This window comes from Danio rerio, chromosome 20 (assembly GCF_049306965.1).
Source record: "Danio rerio strain Tuebingen ecotype United States chromosome 20, GRCz12tu, whole genome shotgun sequence".
NCBI lineage: Eukaryota > Metazoa > Chordata > Actinopteri > Cypriniformes > Danionidae > Danio > Danio rerio.
In genome coordinates, this window is record NC_133195.1 from 53,210,174 (window position 1) to 53,230,115 (window position 19,942).

Below are 19,942 nucleotides of genomic sequence, written 5' to 3' on the forward strand. Positions count from 1 at the left end.
GCCTCGATCACTGAGAAAAAAAAACGAAGATCCTCTCTAATTTTATTCAGGACAAGGCTCTGAAAGCTGACTGCCAATTCCCACTGTCTACAGTTATTTCAATCCATTTCTCAATAGACAGATATTACGGAAGAAATAATGAATTAATTAATACGGAATGCAGGTAAAAGAGTTAAACTTCATGCACTAATGAAAGCATGTAGTGATCGTTGCTCAACCATATTCAGGGAGCATGTCATACGTTATCTCGTCTTGCACAAGCATTCAAAATGCTGAGATTATCAAGGCACACCCCAAAATCTGTTTTTTTTTTTTTTTTTTTTTTTTTTAAAGATAACAGTCTAGTGCTTTAATTTGCGGTGTTGATGCTTGTTATAGGACTCATGGTTTTTCCTGCATAGAGAATTTTGACAAAAATCAGGCTTGAAGTCACGGCTACCAACAGGGACGTTCAAGCACTGCTCATGAATTTAACTGCATTTAATGTTAGCCTTTTTAATAAGATAATGCAGGGGTTCTCAATGTCGGTCCTGGAGGGCTGGTGTGTCCTGCAGATTTTAGCTACAACCCCAATCAGACACACCTGGGCTAGCTAATCAAGGGCTGTTTCTCAATATGCGTTCTTCTGTGGTCTTGCATCCTCGTGTTCACGTGTAACGTCATCATCAGCTGACAAAGTTCAGTTCCAATACTCAAGACCGCAAGAACAGAGGATGCGTGAAACTACCTGGATGTGTTCTTGATATCGAGGACACACCGGTACAGACTCGGCACCGATCTCGTTCTAGATGTCTAGATGGTATAACTTATTTACATCAGGAGTTTCCCTAAATGAAACGGTGAACAAACATTACCATGGACATCTTAATAAAGGAATAAACACATTAAGGGTGTTTATTGGCTGAAATGTGTATTAAAATCGGTTTTATTTGTATTGTGCATTGTATATTTATAATGTTTTTATGCAGAGTATATTTTTTGAAAAGGAGAAAGACAATAAATCCCTGTATGAACGCTGTAATGTTTAAATAATTTTCCATCTAAAACGCGTGAAGGTCATGTGACCATCAGGAACGCAGCATCAGAAACGCAGCATCTCATTTCTCACAGGACGCGTTCTCTGCCTTCGCGATCTCCTGAGTTTGTTCTTCCGATTATTTTGATGGTCGCCTAGCAATTTACGTACACTTACACCAACCCCCCTTCCCAACCTATACCACCTACCTCCTGGTACGCGGTGATAAAAAGGTTGGGGACCACTGCTTTAAAGCAACAACTCACAGTAAAAAATGCAGGATTCCACACAATTACTTCATGTTGTGCCAAAACAAATCAGTTAAGTTAACTTAATTGCTGTAAGTGGATTGAACATAAAATAATTAAGTTGCCCCCCCATAAAAAAAACGTAAGAATTGTGTTGTTTCAATTCATTTTCAATAAGTAGTTTGAACAAGCAGCAGAAGTCGTTTGAGTGTAAAGCGTGAGGATTCAATGTACTTGAACTCATAAGACACACACTTTTAAAGAGAAAGAAGGGAAGCCGATATATAGCACCCAGGGGCGAAAGCACATTGTGTGTGTTGCTCGACAGGAAAAATGCAACCTTTTCCTGCCCGTATCCCTCTGACATTTACAAGGTAGAAAAAAAAACAGTGATCACCTGACGTTGTGGTACTGATACCCATCCTGAATGATTCCATTATGGCCAGACTGAGCTGCTGGTGAGACGCTACACTTTTCATTTACACATCCATTAGCCTCAAGCCGGACTGCAGCCGCAGATACAGAGCTGTGCGCTCTATAATTAGCACTTTAATTTAACGTGACTGCACGCTCTGTGGTTTTCTCTTTTCCATTTCCAAGGGAGCTGATATATAGCAGAAAAGTGAGAAAAAAAAGAAGAAGCTACATGATTCAGCACCATCTGACACCTTTAATACCCAATTCCAAGAAGACCTGCCACTGGGATCAGAGCCACTGTGTTCATACTGTAGTGTTTCTTTGAATAGTATTGTATGTGCAGCCAAACTGGAAGGCAGGCCAGCACAATTAATCATTTCTAAACCAAAAAGTTTAGGACTTTCAGATCGCAAAAGCTGCAATTATTTCACACTATTAAATATGGTAACAAGCACATAGATTTGACAGTTCTTACCGTTTGTTCACACCGAAAGCGGCGACAGCGTCAAAGTAGCCGGAAGTCATTCATTTTCAATGAGAGCCGGCGGCGATAAGCGGCGAGGAGCAGCGCGGCGCGTCTTCGCCGGAGTGAGCGTCGAGGAGAGTTGAAATGAAGTCAACTTTATGGTAATGAGCTATGACGCGGTTCGGCGGCAAGCAATCAGAATGAAGACGTCCATCGCTTGATAGCAGTTCAGAAAACACAGCCCTGTGAACTTTGGTTCCGACCACAGTTGTTCCCAAGGGTTTGATTATTGCGGTCGCCGGATTTCCAATTATTTCCAATTTTTCCTACAGGAACATACATTAAATAAGTTACTGGCGAGTTACTGATGTTCATTAATGTTATATAAATTTATCTTAAAAAAGCGGGAATCTCACGCGATGTGACAGTACAAAACAGTACTGCTGCTTCAGGATATTTCAGACATAAGGACACATATATTGGATAAATAGAGCAAAGCCACACCACACGCAACTTGATCTTCCATTGTTGTATGAATTTGATAAGAAGTGCGCAACATTTTCATGCTAGAAACATTTTTTATGCAGGAATGTAACTGATATGCTGCAACGGCTCCTTTAAATATGAGATCAATGTAGCGAGTTTTGACGCTCTCCCCGCAGGAGCTGAAGGCAGAGAGCGTTGTCGCCAGGGCGGCCAGAGCGACCTTGGAGGCTCTCGCCGCTTTCGGTGTGAACGTATGGTTAAGCACATTACCCTAAACAGAGTGAAAAATGTAACAATCTAAATGTGAATGTTTTCTTGCTATCTTTTTGGCTTTAGAATTATTGGTGCACTTTAAATGTCAAAAACGCTTGCTGTTCTTGTTTTAACCTTAATGTGTGTTATTTTCTTAACATACATTAAGCTCAACAATAAGTACTGCCCAATGGCCCGGGGTCAGTGTGCGAGATGCTCGGGACAGTAAACAGGATAGTTACTGGCCCGATCAGATGGTTTGCATTTCCGAAAACCATCGTTAGCCAACTAAGTTCCACCGTTACAAACATAGTTCAATGATTAGCCGTTTCCCAAATCCGTCGCTCCAATGAACATTCGCAAACTGCGTCGCTAACTTGTGCACTTGCAACTACACCTCTGGAGCTGTAGTTAGAGACATAGTTCCTGGCTGTGTTCTATTCCCAGTTTCTAAAACTTGGATATGTGACAAGATTTTGTTTTAGGTAGTGTATGAACACACAAACACAATCAATATACTCAATAAAAAAGGTAAAACCACTCCATATAACAACACAAAAGCCATTATACCATAAAGACTTCTTATTTAGATTAACTAATTGGGCCAACAAGCAAATAGCAGACCATTTCAAAGCCTAAAGAAGCCCTTAAACGTCTGCATGATGTATCAGGTTTGCTTTCCGGGGAGTGTAAGGTGTAAGGTCATCTTAATTAGGCCAGAAGCTGCAATTGATAGTTCACAACAAAAGCCGCAGCGGCAGAAGCATCCGAGGAGGAGAGCGAGAAACAGATGGAAAATCCTGCCCTTCCTTCCTGGCATATGGCAAAAAAAATAACTATTAATAAAAGCATTTCAAACACCCTCGAGCTGACGTGCTTTGGGATGTCAGAAAGAATATGGCTAACAAACTCTCGGCTTCACGCGGCAGAAACATCTCGCCCAAGAGTCTGCGCTGAAGGAATGTGGCATGATGTATTACCTTCTACCTCTCTAACAACTGCAAGCTTCCAAAACAGCAAATAGGACTCAAAAAAGAAAAGGAAAGTGCAGATCACACTAGGGCTGAATGATATTGGAAAAATCTGAAATTGCAATATTTTGTACACTCAAAAAAAAAAAGACATTTGCTGCTTGTTCAAACTACTGTACTTTAGGGCTGGGTGATATGGGCAAAAAAATCATATCCTGGTATTTTTAGGAGGAATGACGGTATAGGATATATATCCGGTATTTTGCCATAAATTGAGAGTTAGTTAATTGAGAGTTAAAGACTTTAAAACTTTATTAAAGTTTTATTTGAGCAAAATATAATTCAAACACAGGGTTTTCCCCCCTTGTTTACAAATAAACAGCTGCACAAAATCTTTGGTAAATCAAATACAGTACAGGTTTTTCTCCTGCTTCAAACTGTTGCACAACATTTCAAATTATTAAACAAATCTTTGGTAAATAAATACAGTTTTTTTTTCCTGCTTAACACTATACACAGCTCTACTGTGTTGTTGTTGTTCAAATAAAGTAAACAGAACCTTAGAAAACAGCTACACTGTCAGAGCCAAAAAGGACACACCTAAATAGTAACACAACAAAACGTATTGTAGGATAGAAAAGAACCACATTGAATGCAATTATGAAATAGTATTTTATGTCACAATTACAATGTTGTTATAATAAGTAATCCTGTATACCACAGTTGTGTGATTTATAAAAAGTTAAATCAGCTGTATAATTTTTAGTCACATTTATATTTATGTATTGTGCATAAGTCTTAAACAGTGCAAATATCGAAGATATCTAAAGATACGTTTTTCACTCCATGTGGTGAAATGCTGGTTAAACACATAAATGTAAACAGTCATTATAACAGAGCAGAACGCAAAGCCAAATGTGTCATAAGGTAAATGTAAAGAAGAGACCGTCACGTAATAAATCCTGATCTTATAATCAGTGAATATGAGGTGGTTCCACTGTCGAAATGCGGTATAAATTCCTCCCATTTTGGCGTTCTTAATTCTTTTAAAATTCCGGTGCTGCATGCAATTTGACAAGGCTTCTAATGTTCGTTTTTGCAGTCAATTGCGGAAGAAATGATCGATAAAAGGTTTCTGATAAACCGCTGTGAGCGCTGACGGATATGCGTGCAATCAAAAGAGAGTCAAATTTGTCCGAGGAGTCAGATTTCGATACAACAATGGCACTGCATGTTCCTCCATGTAGCGTCAGTGATGGGTCGTTCTTGAACGATTCGTTCATTTTGAACATATCTATTGTTTGACTCATGGACTGAATCATTCATTTGCATATGCGCACATTTGTGCAAGCGGAACTTGCGTGCTGCCTTGGAGTGGTCTGTTTCGCGCAGAATGCGCAAGTGTGGCCTTAAACGATATTGATATGAATGATATTGGATAATAACGCATCGTGTTGGGAAATCATATTGATATATCCCCAGAACCCGATATACCGCCCAGACCTACTGTACTTACTTGAGTTAAAACAACACAATTCAAACATTTGCTTTAGGAAACCTTAATTATTAACTGTTCAATCCACTAAAATTTGTACAAATAATTGAGTTACTTAATTGATTTGTAATGGATCAGCATAAGGGTATTGTATGAAACTCTGCATTTCTTTACAGTGTATTTCTGCGATATATATTGGAATATAAATACAATTACAAATACAATAAATTGAATAGCACTACAATGCGAATATGAATAGCTAAATGTGATAGGGCAAATGCAAAGTAAAATAAACAGTGCTTTATGGTTTTCAGGGTATAGTCAAATCATATTTAGGTTCAGAAATTGGAAAGAAAAAAGTAATATAAAACAGTTAAAGTAACAACTGGTAAAATTGCTTGTGTCAGAATAATTTAAACTAGGGATGCACCGATACCATTTTTTGGAACCGATCCGATCTTCATAATAAAAGTATGAGCATTGGTAGGCTCAAAATAACCGATGAACCGTTAACCGAAAGGGTGCGTTTGTAAACGATTAATGGTATCAGTTAAACGATTAAAAAGTAGTGCAAATGACTGACGAACGTTTACTTCATTATGGTTAAACACTGCAGTAACTCCACAAAATTAGCATATTTTGAACTGTGGCTATATAATCCCAATATAATATAGGGCTGTGTGATAAAATAAGGTATTTATTGATCGAAACCATTGTTAATAACGATTGAAAATAAACCTTGTTATAAAGGTTATAGTTATAAAATGTGGGTGCTCAGCACGCGCCTAAGAAGAAATGCCAAAAAGCTAAGGGTGTAAGTTTGTCATTTCCAATAGAGGTACGCGACTTGCATGACACACACATGGGAGAGATGTGCACATGGAGTGCACGCGGCGCACATTTGACAAGCAAATTTTCCAGGCGCACCTAGTTGAAAAACATCTGAACTTTACATTTATATATGCATGCAAACATACATACATACATACATATATACGTATTACAACATAAATACGGTTTCATCTGATTTGACATGTTTTTTTTTGGAGAGTATTGAGGAACAAAAATTTAATAAACACAATGTAAATTACTTGCTGTCTAATTTCAAGTCAAAAAATCTAAAAATATAGTTTTCTTTTCAGTGTAATAAATAATAGGTCGAAATTAAGGGATGTTTTTTCTTAAAACAAGTGAAGTAATCTTGTTTTAGGTTTAAATTTTAGATGTTTGATTAAAAAAAATCTTATAGAAAAGCATTTCGTCTTTATTTTATAAAGAAACACACTTAATTTTTATATACCTACAAAAAGCCACAATGTCTTGTGGCAAAAATATTTGTAACTCTCTAGAAATGCTAATACAGTCACAGGCCTTAAAAACAAACGCAAATGATAAACGTTCACTCCATTATGGTTAAACTGACTGTAAAAATCATGTCCTGTGGCTCCTGCTCAACTATAATCCAGACTCAACATTGCAGATCTTGCAATGTGACTATTGCGGATGTGCATTGATTGCGATATGTGATGTGCATTGATGCGATGCTGAAACGTTATATTGAGAAGCCCTAGAAAGGGCTCATTCCTGAGTAAAGCACGTTAGACTCAAACAGAGAACATCAGACTAAACTCATTTAGATCTGACTTAAATAAATTACATCAGTCTATTCAAAGCAGACCGGAAAATAAAATGCACACGGACACACAAGCGCCTGCTTTGTTCACAACTACAGCAAGTTTCTCAGACTCATAATGAGATTCAGCTTTCAGCACAGAAACAGCCCTGTCAACTCGAAATAGATCTGTGAAATTAGTCATGAGACTTTAATAAATGCCCATCTATTAGCCATTTTTATTTCCCCACATCAGGGTGTTTATGATGGAAGTTTTATAGTGCTTTATAACGGTGTGGTTGACTTTGCAAACATCAATAATAAATTAATCCCAAACAGAAGGCAGATCAGCACTAAAGTAGACCTCAGATATTAACATTATTTAGTTATTTTATAGTTATTTCGGGGTTTATTTGATGTTTCTTTGATAAATAACTGACGTTAGTTATCTCATGTACGCTATTTTGCGGTAGCTTACTATGGCGAGGGAAATCACTTAAACTCCGACTACTTACTAAGCAGAAAACTATCCACAATTCACATCGTGCGAGTTTGTTGGAGAGTCTTTCACTGACACAAAAGTTACACCAGAACTAGGGCTGTGCAATTAATCGAAAATCCGATTTCGATTATGGCTTCAAACGATTATGAAAAACCATTAATCGAGATAAATGATTATTCCAGTATTTTCCGCCCCCTGTCCAGTTGTCCTCACTTGTTGCTCTTAAAAGCGTGAAAGACCGCATGCTTATGTATGTGCGGCGTGCAGACAGTCATAAGCATGCAGTCTGCACTTGGTCTCATTCGCACATTGTGACGAGCAGAGAGCACACACATCTAAAGTCATTAACACGAGTGCTTTAATGTTCAAATAGGTGTCAAAACGCGGTGATTAGTGATTATTCATATTAACCGTCATTTTGTAATAAACAAACGAGTTGAGAATCAAAAGACACGTGAAAGCGAAACCATTAAAGTGACAGAGCACAGCTGGCGCCTGTTGTATCATGATTAATAAAACAACGAGAAAATCCCTCTCTGCTCTTGACTAAAGGACTTTTGTGGCTAAAGTGTTTTTCTTACGGTGAAGATGCTAAAAGCACAGTTTGTTTCATATTTTTATTCTATTGTATTCATTTCTCTTTCCTAAGCAGGGAGGAAAATAATATATGCAGTTGAAGTCAGAATTATTAGCCCTTCTGAATATTAGCAACCTTTCCCCCCCAATTTCTGGTTAATAGAAAGAAGATTTCTGAACATAATAGTTTTAATCATTCATTTCTAATAACCGATTAATTGTATCTTTGCTATGATGACAGCTCATAATATTTTAGTAGATATTTTTTAAATACAAACATTCAAATTCAAAGTGTGAATCAAAAGCTTAATTAGGCAAGTCATTATATAACAGTAGTTTCTTCTGCAGACAATCAAAAATATATCTTGCCTAAAGGGGCTAATAATATTGACCTTAAAAGAGGTTTCAAAATATTTAAGGGTGCTTTCACACCTACACTTTTGTTTCGGAACGTATCTCGTTTGCCCAGTTAGCGCGGTTCGATTGGCATATGTGAACAGGGCAATCGCGCTCAGTTCCGCGCCAAAGTAATCGCTCCGAGATCGCTTGAATGAGGTGGTCTCGGCTCGATTGAAACGAACCCTGGAGCGGTTCGATTGCAGTGAGAAAGCGATCCGATCTGAGCGCGGTTATATCACAGTGTTTTATGGATATGTAATAGGCTTACGGCTATATGAAGAGAGAATTATGAGTAGGGTGGGAAGTTCCGCGAGTCTCCGGATGCCCGCAAACGAGTGATGATCTCCCGGTAATCTCCCGTCTCTCTCCCAGTCCTCAAATAGGCATCTCGCGCACCCTTCTCACCCCTACCCACCACATCTCTCCTCAGACACGTCACGCGCGCGCACCCTGTCAATCACCACCAAACCACCACCTCTCCTGACAGCTGAGCGGGACGCTGCAAAATAAACCCTGACACTCTGACCAATTTAAGGAGAGTTTACTCGCATGTGACTTGTTTTAGCTCTTTTGGTCCGATTATAAACTTTGCAGTGTGAAAGCGAACCGCTCCAAGAGCAAAGAGCAACAATGTAACAATTGTAATCTCTGTTTCAGAACAACTGAATCGATTTATAGGTGTGAAAGCACCCTAAATTTGCTTTTATTCTAGCCAAAACAAAACAAATAAGCCTTTCCCCAGAAGAAAAATATTAGAGGAAATACTGTTAAAATTCCTTGCTCTGTTAAACATCATTTGGGAAATATTTATTTTTAAAAAAATTCTCAGGAGTGCTAATAATTTTGACTTCAACTAATAATCGTTTGGAATAATCGTGATTACAATTATGGCCAAAATAATCGTGATTATGATTTTTCACAAAATCGAGCAGCCTCAAAACGAGCTAAATATCGTCTTTAAAATCGTCATAGGTCTCAGCTCCCGACGATATCTTTGCCTATCGTTGATACACAACGGCACAACCCTAAATGACAAAAATTTAAATACAGCCGTTCAGAAGCACAGAATAGTGCCCTCATTGCACTCCAATGAAATGGTAAGGTTTATAATGTAATGAATACATATCAAACTTCTTTAACATTATTAAATGTAGATGCTGAATCACTAATATGTTGGTGTCATTTTTCTGGCATCCTGCGCTTGCGTGTTTTGAATCAGGTCACTGGGTGTCAAACTTACACACTGCACTTTAAAAAAGGTTTATCGTAGAGATGCAAAATCTACCTACATTATGCAAGCTGCAAGTAACCATTTAACCTTTTTTCCATAGTGGAAAAAGACTTTCATTCGGCTCCACTCAGTCAACAATCTGACCTTGTTGTAAAACAAACAGAAGTATCCTTCCATCCTATTCCCACATGCCATTTGGCATATTCAGCAGCACCTGATACAAATAAGTCAAATCCCAGCAGCGTTATCCCTTCAGAGCAGCACAATCCAAATAGGCCCTTTCCCAGCCTTTTGCCGGATCACAGATTTAACACTAGTAAAATCTTAAGACCCGATAACAGCTGCCAGACCTCTACATGCCCACACTGTCGGACAGTGACGGATAGTGGGAGAGAAGCCAGCGTGATTTTTTTTCTTCTTTGCCTGAGGGGGAATTACTGCATTATGCTCAAAATCACAAAGCAGACTACAGTACCAACAACGCCATTTCCATAAAGCTTAGACGGGTATTGAACACTGAAAGCAGCATGTCTCCAATATCCAGTACATCAGAGCTCGCAAAACAGCAAGCCTGACATCCCGAGTCTATTATGCTTTTCAGTCGGGCTACCAAAATTGTCTTAATTGGAAGAAATATATAGCCTATTTCGATAGTTTTACATTCTCTTAGAAATTAGGTAATTAGTTGTGTGTAATTTTCATGCAGAGGAGCCACTATCGATATATGTTTGAATTGATGTTGGTCAAATGAACTGCCACTTAAAAAATTATAATACAATGAAACAATAAAGGTATAGGCCTAACAGGGTTTCACATAGTTTTTTTATGAGATAATTAAAACATTTATAAATTAAAAATTTATTAAAATAATTCATTAAAATTGGGTTATTTAAAATTATATATATATATATATATATATATATATATATATATATATATATATATATATATATATATATATAATTTTAAATAACCCAATTTTAATGAATTATTTATTTTATATATATATATATATATATATATATATATATATATATATATATATATATATATATATATATATATATATATATATATTAACCCTTTAAGGTGCACTATTTTTTTGGCCCACATCTTGCATTGAATAATATACTGACAAAACGTTGATAAATAGTAATAAGCAGTTAAAATAATAATGATAGATATAAATAATAATAATAAGGTCAACCAGGTGGTTAGGATGCCTGTTAAAGGGTTAATTGCAATGTTATTCAGATTAAAACAACATAAAATATCCAACAAAAATCAAATATGTAATGATTTTGATTTATTGACTACGATGTATTGTACTGTGAGTGTATATTGTACTATATTTTATTTTTTAATTGGGTTAAATTTGTTTCAACTTCTTGCCCAGAAACTACAGATGTAAACTAGCTTTATAGCTAACTCTAGTACAACATGCCATGTTATACATGCATTGAATGAATGAATGAATTAATGAATAATAAAAATGTAAAATTAAATTTAATAATCCACACATCTGAAAGAGAGTTGTTAGATATTAAAATGGTTTGGTGATCTGTTTTATTCACGCCTGAACTGGCACTGCACTGCACAGATGGTCACCCAGAGCAGAGAGACACACAAAAAAAATCTTCATTTATTTTCCTTCACAAATAAAACGTGCAATGAGTTACAACCTCCACAGATGGGTTAGGAAAAACAACTCATTTACACAAACACAAAAAACTGGTCAGAATCCTAAATAACCACTACTAGGCAACCCACCGGTGCTCATCTGCTCATCCCATTCATTAAACGACTGACTGGGGATCAGACATTGACCTATTGATCTGTCAGACTCAGGGTAAACTTTTAGACATTTATATACATTTTACAATTTGTATGTGCTTATTCGGATTATGATCTGATTTTCAGTGTGCAAATATCACACGCAAATATTAAGATCTATGATTCAAGAGCTGTATGATACTGGAACAACTGATATTATTATAATTGTCTTATTGTGATACATGAATATTTGTGAAAATATTAAATATTAAAAAAATTTGTGTGATATTGTGAAATGATTACATCAACTTATTAGATACTATTTGTAAAGAATTACTATAATATTAAATTCATAGTGATGATTTTGTGTTTTGTATAAAGTTATATAGACTTTATATACACAATAAAGCAACGATGCAAATTAAAAACAATGATTTACAATTTTCTGGAGAGACAAACATCCACTATCTGATTTCGCCAAGTAGGACATGTTCCTGAATTAACATCTATGTTGATCCTGGAACAACATTCAAATCAGCCAATCAGAATTAAGGAATATGTTTACCATTTATGTTAAGTTTAATAGATCTGATCAGAGTGTTTCTAATATTATTGATCAGATGTTATACATTAATGACCAGATTAAAGCATGAGCAATATTATTGATTAGAACTGATGCTATTAGACTAAAACAGGTCTGATATTGCTGATCAGATTAATTGTTATAAATCAGATCGTGTTTCTATTTTTAATAATTAAAAGTTACACATTACAGATCAGAGTGTTTCTGATATTATTCATCAGATGTTTTACATTAATGACTAGATTAAATATTATTGATCAGAGCAAATGTTAAATATTAACGACAATGTGTGTCTGATATTGTTAATTAAGATTAAATAATCACATGCATTGCATTCTAATAAATCAGATCAGAGTGTTACTGAATTTATTGATCAAACATTGTACATTAATGACCAGATTAAAGTGTGACGAATATTATTGATCAGAACAGATGCTATTACAAAACTAATAGGTGTCTGATATCGCTGATCTGATTAAATGTTATTACAAATAAGATTAATGTGTGTCTATTTGTAATAATTAAAAGTTACACGTTGCATATCAGAGTGTTTCTGATATTATTGATCAGATGTAATACATTATTGACCAATATTATTGATTAGTACAGATGTTATTCAAATTACGACAAGACTAAAACGTGTCTGATATCACTGACCGGACTATGTCATTACAAATCAGATCAACGTGTGTCTATTTGTAATAACTAAAAGTTACATATTGCATATCAGAGTGTTTCTGATATTACTGATCGGATGTTGTACATTAATGACCAATATTATTGAATAGTACAGATGTTATTCAAATAAAGACGAGACTAAAACGTGCCTGATATCACTGATCAGACTATGTCATTACAAATCAGATCAACGCGTTACTATTTTTAATAATTAAAAGTTACACATTACAGATCAGAGTGTTTCTGATCAAACTGATCATCAGATGTAATACGTTAAGGATCAATATTATTGATTAGTACAGATGTTATTCAAATAAAGAATAAAACGTGTCTGATATCGCAGTTTGGATAAAATGTTATAATAAATCAAATCAACGCGTTTCTTTTTTATTAATTAAACATTACACAATGCATATCAGAGTGTTTTTGATATTACTGATCAGATGTTATACATTAATGACCAATATTATTGAATAGTACAGATGTTATTTAAATAAAGACGAGACTAAAACGTGCCTGATATCACTGATCGGACTATGTCATTACAAATCAGATCAACGCGTTACTATTTTTAATAATTAAAAGTTACACATTACAGATCAGAGTGTTTCTGATCAAACTGATCATCAGATGTAATACGTTAATGATCAATATTATTGATTAGTACAGATGTTATTCAGATTAAGATGAGACTAAAACGTGCCTGATATCACTGATCGGACTATGTCATTACATATCAGATCAACGTGTTACTATTTTTAATAATTAAAAGTTACACATTACAGATCAGAGTGTTTCTGATCAAACTGATCATCAGATGTTATACGTTAATGATCAATATTATTGATTAGTACAGATGTTATTCAAATAAAAACTAAAACGTGTCTGATATCGCTGATCGGATTAAATGTCATTACAAATCAGATCAATGTTTTTCTATTTGTAATAATTAAAAGTTACATATTGCATATCAGAGTGTTTCTGATAATACTGATCAGATGTTATACATTAATGACCAATATTATTGATTAGTACAGAAGTTATTCAAATAAAGAATAAAACGTGTCTGATATCGCAGTTTGGATTAAATGTTATAATAAATTAAATCAACGCGTTTCTTTTTTTATTAATTAAACGTTACACAATGCATATCAGAGTGTTTCTGATATTACTGATCGGATGTTGTACATTAATGACCAATATTATTGAATAGTACAGATGTTATTCAAATAAAGACGAGACTAAAACGTGCCTGATATCACTGATCAGACTATGTCATTACAAATCAGATCAACGTGTTACTATTTTTAATAATTAAAAGTTACACATTACAGATCAGAGTGTTTCTGATCAAACTGATCATCAGATGTTATACGTTAATGATCAATATTATTGATTAGTACAGATGTTATTCAAATAAAAACTAAAATGTGTCTGATATCGCTGATCGGATTAAAAGTCGTTACAAATTAGATCAACGCGTTTCTATTTTTAATTACCAAAAATTACATGTTACATATCAGAGTGTTTCTGATATTATTGATCAGATGTAATACATTAATGACCAATATTATTGATTAGTTCAACAGTTATTCAAATAAAGCCAAGACTAAAAAGTGTCTGATATTGCTGATCGGATTGTTATAAATCAGATCAACGTGTTACTATTTTCAATAATTAAAAGTTACAAATTGAAGATCAGAGTGTTTTTGATATTATTGATCAGATGGTTTACATTAATTACCAATATTATTAATCAAAACAGATGTTATTAAAGACAAGACTAAAAGGTGTCAGATATCGCTGTTCGGATTATATGTCATTACAAATCAGATCAATGAGTCTATTTATAATAATTAAAAGTTACAGGTTGCATTTCAGAGTGTTTCTGATATTATTGATCAGATGTTATACATTAATGACCAATATTATTGATTAGTAAAGAAGTTATTCAAATAAAGACAAGACTAAAAGATGTCTGATATCGCTGATCGGACTAAAAGTTATAAATCAGATTAACGTGTTTCTATTATTAATAATTAAAAGTTACACGTTGCTTATCAGAGTGTTTCTGATATTACTGATCAGATGTTAGACATTAATCATCAACATTATTGATTAGTACAGATGATATTAATAGACTAAAATGTGTCTGATATTGCTGATTGGATTATAAGTTATAAATCAGATCAATGTGTTTCTATTTGTAATAATCAGACGTTACACATTACATATCAGAGTGTTTCTAATATTATTAATCAGATGTGATACATTAATGACCAATATTATTGATTAGAACAGAAACAGATGTTATTTATATAAAAACTAAAACGTGTCTGATATCACTGATCAGATTATGTTATTACAAATCAGATCAATGTGTGTCTAATTGTTAATAATTACAAGTTACACTTTACAGATCATTATTATTGATCACAAATGTTATACATTAATGACCAGATTAAAGAGTGACGAATATTATTGATCAGAGCAAATGTTATACATTGTTAATTAAGGTTAAATGATATTAATACACTTGATCAGGATGTTTGTTTGACATTATCCATCAGACCAATCAGTCTGATTTGTCCAACGCGTCGTTTTAAATGTACATTTTAACGTACACTGATTTCTTGCAGTAACCTTACTTTAGACACACACACATATACACACATATATATACAGATTAGCATTATAGATCAGCATTATTCATCTTGGAGGACCATCATAACTGAAATACTTGTGTTATCTGTGGTTAAACCAGAAATATTTCACCCATCAGTTTGTTTGATGTTAGCCGCTGCTAACAGACCCGCTAACGAAACGGCACAAACGCTAAATTTTAGCTTACCTCACAATAAATGCGCCAAAGCGTCCGTCAGTCCATATAACCGTCTATTCTTTAGTATGTCCACGGTGTCAGTTATAAACACAAACGGCCCGGTAAACTGCTCCTGAAAACCCTCCGTCTCTGAGGTGCAGCAAAAGCATACGCGCTCCAGCGGACAGCAGCGGCGCTAATGCGCGTGCGCGACTTCAGGCTGCGAACAGCCGCTTTAGGTTGCCAGGTTTTCACAAAATAATGAAACATTTGTCGCTCAAAACTAGCGGAGTTGCTCGACTAAATTAAAAGAAATTAAAGAAATTATAGCTCCCGTGAAATTAAAATAAAAAATGTAGATTTTAGTTTCAGTCTGTTGGTTTTAAGGATATCTATGAGCTAGTGTGCTCCAAAACAGTCGCCAAAATTCGCCTTTAGGAAATATTTAACACCCAAAGCTTGCAGTTTGTTACTTCTGCCTAATTCGATCAACGTTTTCTTTCCACGTCACACTAGACAGTTTCTCATTACATCTTGACGAAACAAATGCGACTATGCGATTATCTGACACAAAAATAGCTCAAAAACTGCGTTAAAACTGCGGACTTGGCAACACTGTGGATGTTTACAGCGTGCGTCTGCTGCCACCTGTCGCTCAGGAACGAAAGCGCGCGAGTCTGTTTACACACATTTTTAAAAAGGCTTTCGAAATATATTTCTGCATCAAACTAATTTATGATTATTAACAAACTGAAAAAACGTATTTATATGTTTTGATATATCTACGCGGGCGGATGTTGCAACGGATTTATTTTTAAACACTTTGCAGCTCCTGGTCTGCAGGTGGCAGTGTGGGTTTATGTAGTTGTTTATGTCTCCTGCAGAAGAAACGCGTTCATGTGTTTAATGTCTGCTTTTCACAACTGAGCCATGGAAAGAAAACACATGTCCGCATTGTCCATATATCAGTCACTCTCAGGAGGAAAAACACCACAAGCTCAGGTAAAAAGATTGCGCATAAGACATTTGCATGATTGAAGCTTGTTTGGGGAGAACATACCTTAATTTTAGAGTAAACGTGTGAAACCCTGTACAGGTTAGTAGGGTACATTAATAAATACACTATCTGGAATGCAAAAATGTTACTGAACTACCAATAAATGTTATTTGAGTATTATTTTATTGTAATTGAACATTTATATGTTAACCACTAAATACACGGGCTCTTAAAATAATTTTTATATATTTTAGCAGAGACTTTTAAACTAACTAAAATAAGTGGAACAGCTTTGAGGAAAAACAGTGAGGGAAAATAAATCAGAAACTAAATGACACACATTATCCAAAACAACATACAAGCATTGTAGGATATTTGCCTGAAGTATGTATTTAAATGAATAAATAATTTATTAACCACCACAGTACAATATTATTGAGTAAAATAATAATAATTAGTGGTTAAAGATTAATTGCATTCAAAATAAAAAGTTTGTTTTGACGTGTGTGTGTACTGTCTATATTTATTGTGTGTGTGCGTGTATATATATATATATATATATATATATATATATATATATATATATATATATATATATATATATATATATATCACACAAAGATAATCACATTTGGGAAATCCAAACTGTATTTCCATTTGGTTGTAAATTTACTTGAATTACTTCTGCCTTGCAGGATAAAGCACCACCGGCAAAGAAAGTCAAAAGGAAGGAGAACGGTGTCAGACCAAGCAAGAAAGCAACTAAAAAGAAAAGGACGAAACCTCTTAAATCCAGCGTGAGATCCAGCAGCAGTGAAAAGGAGAAACATGAAGGAGTAAGTGTCTAACTGTGTGCTGACAGATACAGCATATTATGTACATTTAGATACTTCCCAGATGTGTAGTAGGTTTATAATATTTATTTTTTAGTAAGTTTATGTTCTGTATATCTGTTAATTATTAGTTAACGTATTTTGTGATGTTTTCTGTTCATCGGTTGTGAATTGCATTATGGGATGTTGATCTCTGCTCTGTTGACTTCTGTTGTTGAAAATTCAACTCTACGGTTTAATCAAGTGACTTTTATTGACATTTTAGTAATTTGAAATAATATAACATAAGAAATCATATACATAGAGAGAGAAATAAGTCTGTAAAATAGCAGAAAATGTACTGGCAGTTTATTAGAAGGTTTTTGTAGCGTAATATACAACACCAATCCAGACAGTAAAGCTCTTTAAACTATTAAAAATGTTAGTAAAAGTCAGTTTTTACAACTTTTCAAGGATAAAAGTTGCTGGAAGAAAGATCAAGCTCTCATAATGCAATTCAAAAGCATAAATAAATGGGGGGGGGGGGGGGGATAAATCACAAATACTGTACAAAAACTGCTTATTTACAGATATTTTTTACAGTGTATTTATGTGTAATTAGTTGGCCCAGACAGAATCAGCAGACATTTTTTGCTATTTCTGAGGAGAATTTTGTAAAAATTCTGTGTTATTTGGAATTATTTTAGGATTATTATTATTATAAATAAAAACTTTTTTATGGAATAAATAATAATGCATTTGCAACTTTTATGTAATGTTTACAATGCAGGTCCAGTTAGAGCCACTTATTTAGTAAACAAAGCAAGTCTATCATATTTAATTTACAGTAACCTGAATCAAATGTAAAATAATTTAAAATGCTTAAATATTAATTTATTAAATAATTAAAAATAAAATTGTGACTGCAGGTTGAAGTAAGGTAGTGAAGTAGAAGTACCGATGCAGCACTAAAAATGTACTCAAGGGACAATTCCTAAGAAAACCCCTTAATTACAATAATTTGAGTATTTGTATACAGGGCCGGCGCATTCATAGAGGCGACCTAGGCAGTTGCCTAGGGCTGCATGATAGAGAGGGCAGCGTCCGCGACACCTCCCTTACTAGCCACGTCTTCAGTTATGTCCGTGACACATCCCTTACCAGCCGCGCGTCCTCAGTCACATCCGCGCATAGGGCGGCAGAATAGAGGTCCTCCCTCACCCCCCAACCCCCCGGTTCTTCATTTTGACAACCGGACACTTTCGTTTTCAATATCGAGTTGAGGGCGGCGTGATCGTCTACTGCCTGGAGCGGCAGGTCACCTTGCTCCGGCCCTGTTTGTATATGTATAATGTATAATTTGTATATGTAATTACTAGTTACTTTACACCACTGTAATTTGTTAATTATAATTTTTGCATATGCACTTTATAAAATCATCCCAAAGCATATAAAAGTATGTGATTTTCAAATCGAGTTATTCAAGTTATTTGGTGAAATACTGCAATTTAAATCACAGAAGAAGAAAAAAAAATCACAATATAAGTTTTTTGCAAAATTGTACAGCCCTAGTTGTACTCATTTATGTTGAGCACTGTATATCGGCTCATGACTAGTAGAAAAGCATTAAAGCTCACCTTGACTTGATAAGAGAATCAGTGGAGATTTGAAGCTCATGATGTTCTGTTTCTCCAGGAGAGCGACTGTAGGGAGATGAATGGTAAAAGGTTTGATAATGTAGCTCTCGATATTCTCCTGACGGATCTGGCGAAGGTCAACAACAGCAGAGATCGAGCCAACAGACTCTTCCAGTGGCTCATTCACCCAGTGCAGGACAAAAGCTTCTTCAGGTAACAGTTCGAGACAGAAAACACACAAATACTTTTATCCCACAGCTCATGGAGTTTTCTGGAATGTCATGGGATTTTAAAAGGGCAATTTCAGACACTGAAAGTCATGGGATTTTGTTTGTTTTGTTCAAGCAATGAAATATCAGGGAATTTTTGTTTGTCATTTTAGGGTTTACCCTTACGGTTAGAAATGATGAATCAAATTATCAATTCATTAATTGTAGCAATTGAAGCATTTTTTTTTATTTTTGTTTAACGAAAGATTTCTTTATTTTATTTTTTTTAATTTCTAAAGATAATAATTTTAATAACTAGTTTCTAGGGGTGTAACGAGTTGAACCGTGATTCTTACAGATCACAACCCATGGTTCCGAACACATGTGACCCAAGGATTATGCAAACACATTTTTTTTACTTGTAAATAAATCCTAAATTTGTAACAATTGCAGAGAGATTGCCTCTCGTGTCATTCAAATCACATGTATGAAAGCATTTAGGCTTTCCTGCAAAATATAATAATGACAGAAGAAGTCGTAGTGGTTTATTTGGGTTGTGGTGGGTTTCATTAAAGGTGTTTTCTGTCACTACTTGTTTAGCCTGCATTAATGCATTCAGTGTAAGCTGCACGATTATTCACTAAAAGATCAGGATCTCAACACCCATGCAACATAAATTATAAATGACAGTGATTTGCATAAGTTTATTAATCCTTTGAAATGCAAAAAATCAAGAAAGAGATTCAGTCTTTAGTGTTTTGA

At 34.8% G+C, this 19,942-nt stretch overlaps 2 protein-coding genes across 8 annotated transcripts in view; one reads left to right on the top strand and one right to left on the bottom strand.

Annotated features, from left to right (window-relative positions):
- Nucleotides 1-15,714, bottom strand: part of extl3 (exostosin-like glycosyltransferase 3) — a 77,428-nt gene extending 61,714 nt beyond the window's left edge. For 3 of the 5 annotated variants that reach the window (XR_012395475.1, XM_073932394.1, XM_005170211.5), the window contains exon 1: nt 15,556-15,714. The gene's annotated coding sequence lies outside the window, so the exon portion shown is untranslated. Of the gene's footprint in view, nt 1-15,479 lie in introns of all 5 variants that reach the window. The other 2 variants (XM_073932392.1, XM_073932393.1) reach the window with 2 other exon arrangements.
- A 696-nt stretch (nt 15,715-16,410) lies between these two features.
- riox1 (ribosomal oxygenase 1) overlaps nt 16,411-19,942 on the top strand; it is a 29,456-nt gene continuing 25,924 nt past the window's right edge. For 2 of the 3 annotated variants that reach the window (XR_012395609.1, XR_012395610.1), the window contains exons 1-3: nt 16,423-16,527; nt 17,218-17,358; nt 19,030-19,184. Coding sequence is in view for 1 of the 3 variants with exons in the window: in NM_001089388.1 (NP_001082857.1) it covers nt 16,456-16,527; nt 17,218-17,358; nt 19,030-19,184 (368 nt within the window). In the remaining 2 variants the exon portion in view is untranslated. 3 annotated transcript variants of the gene reach the window in all.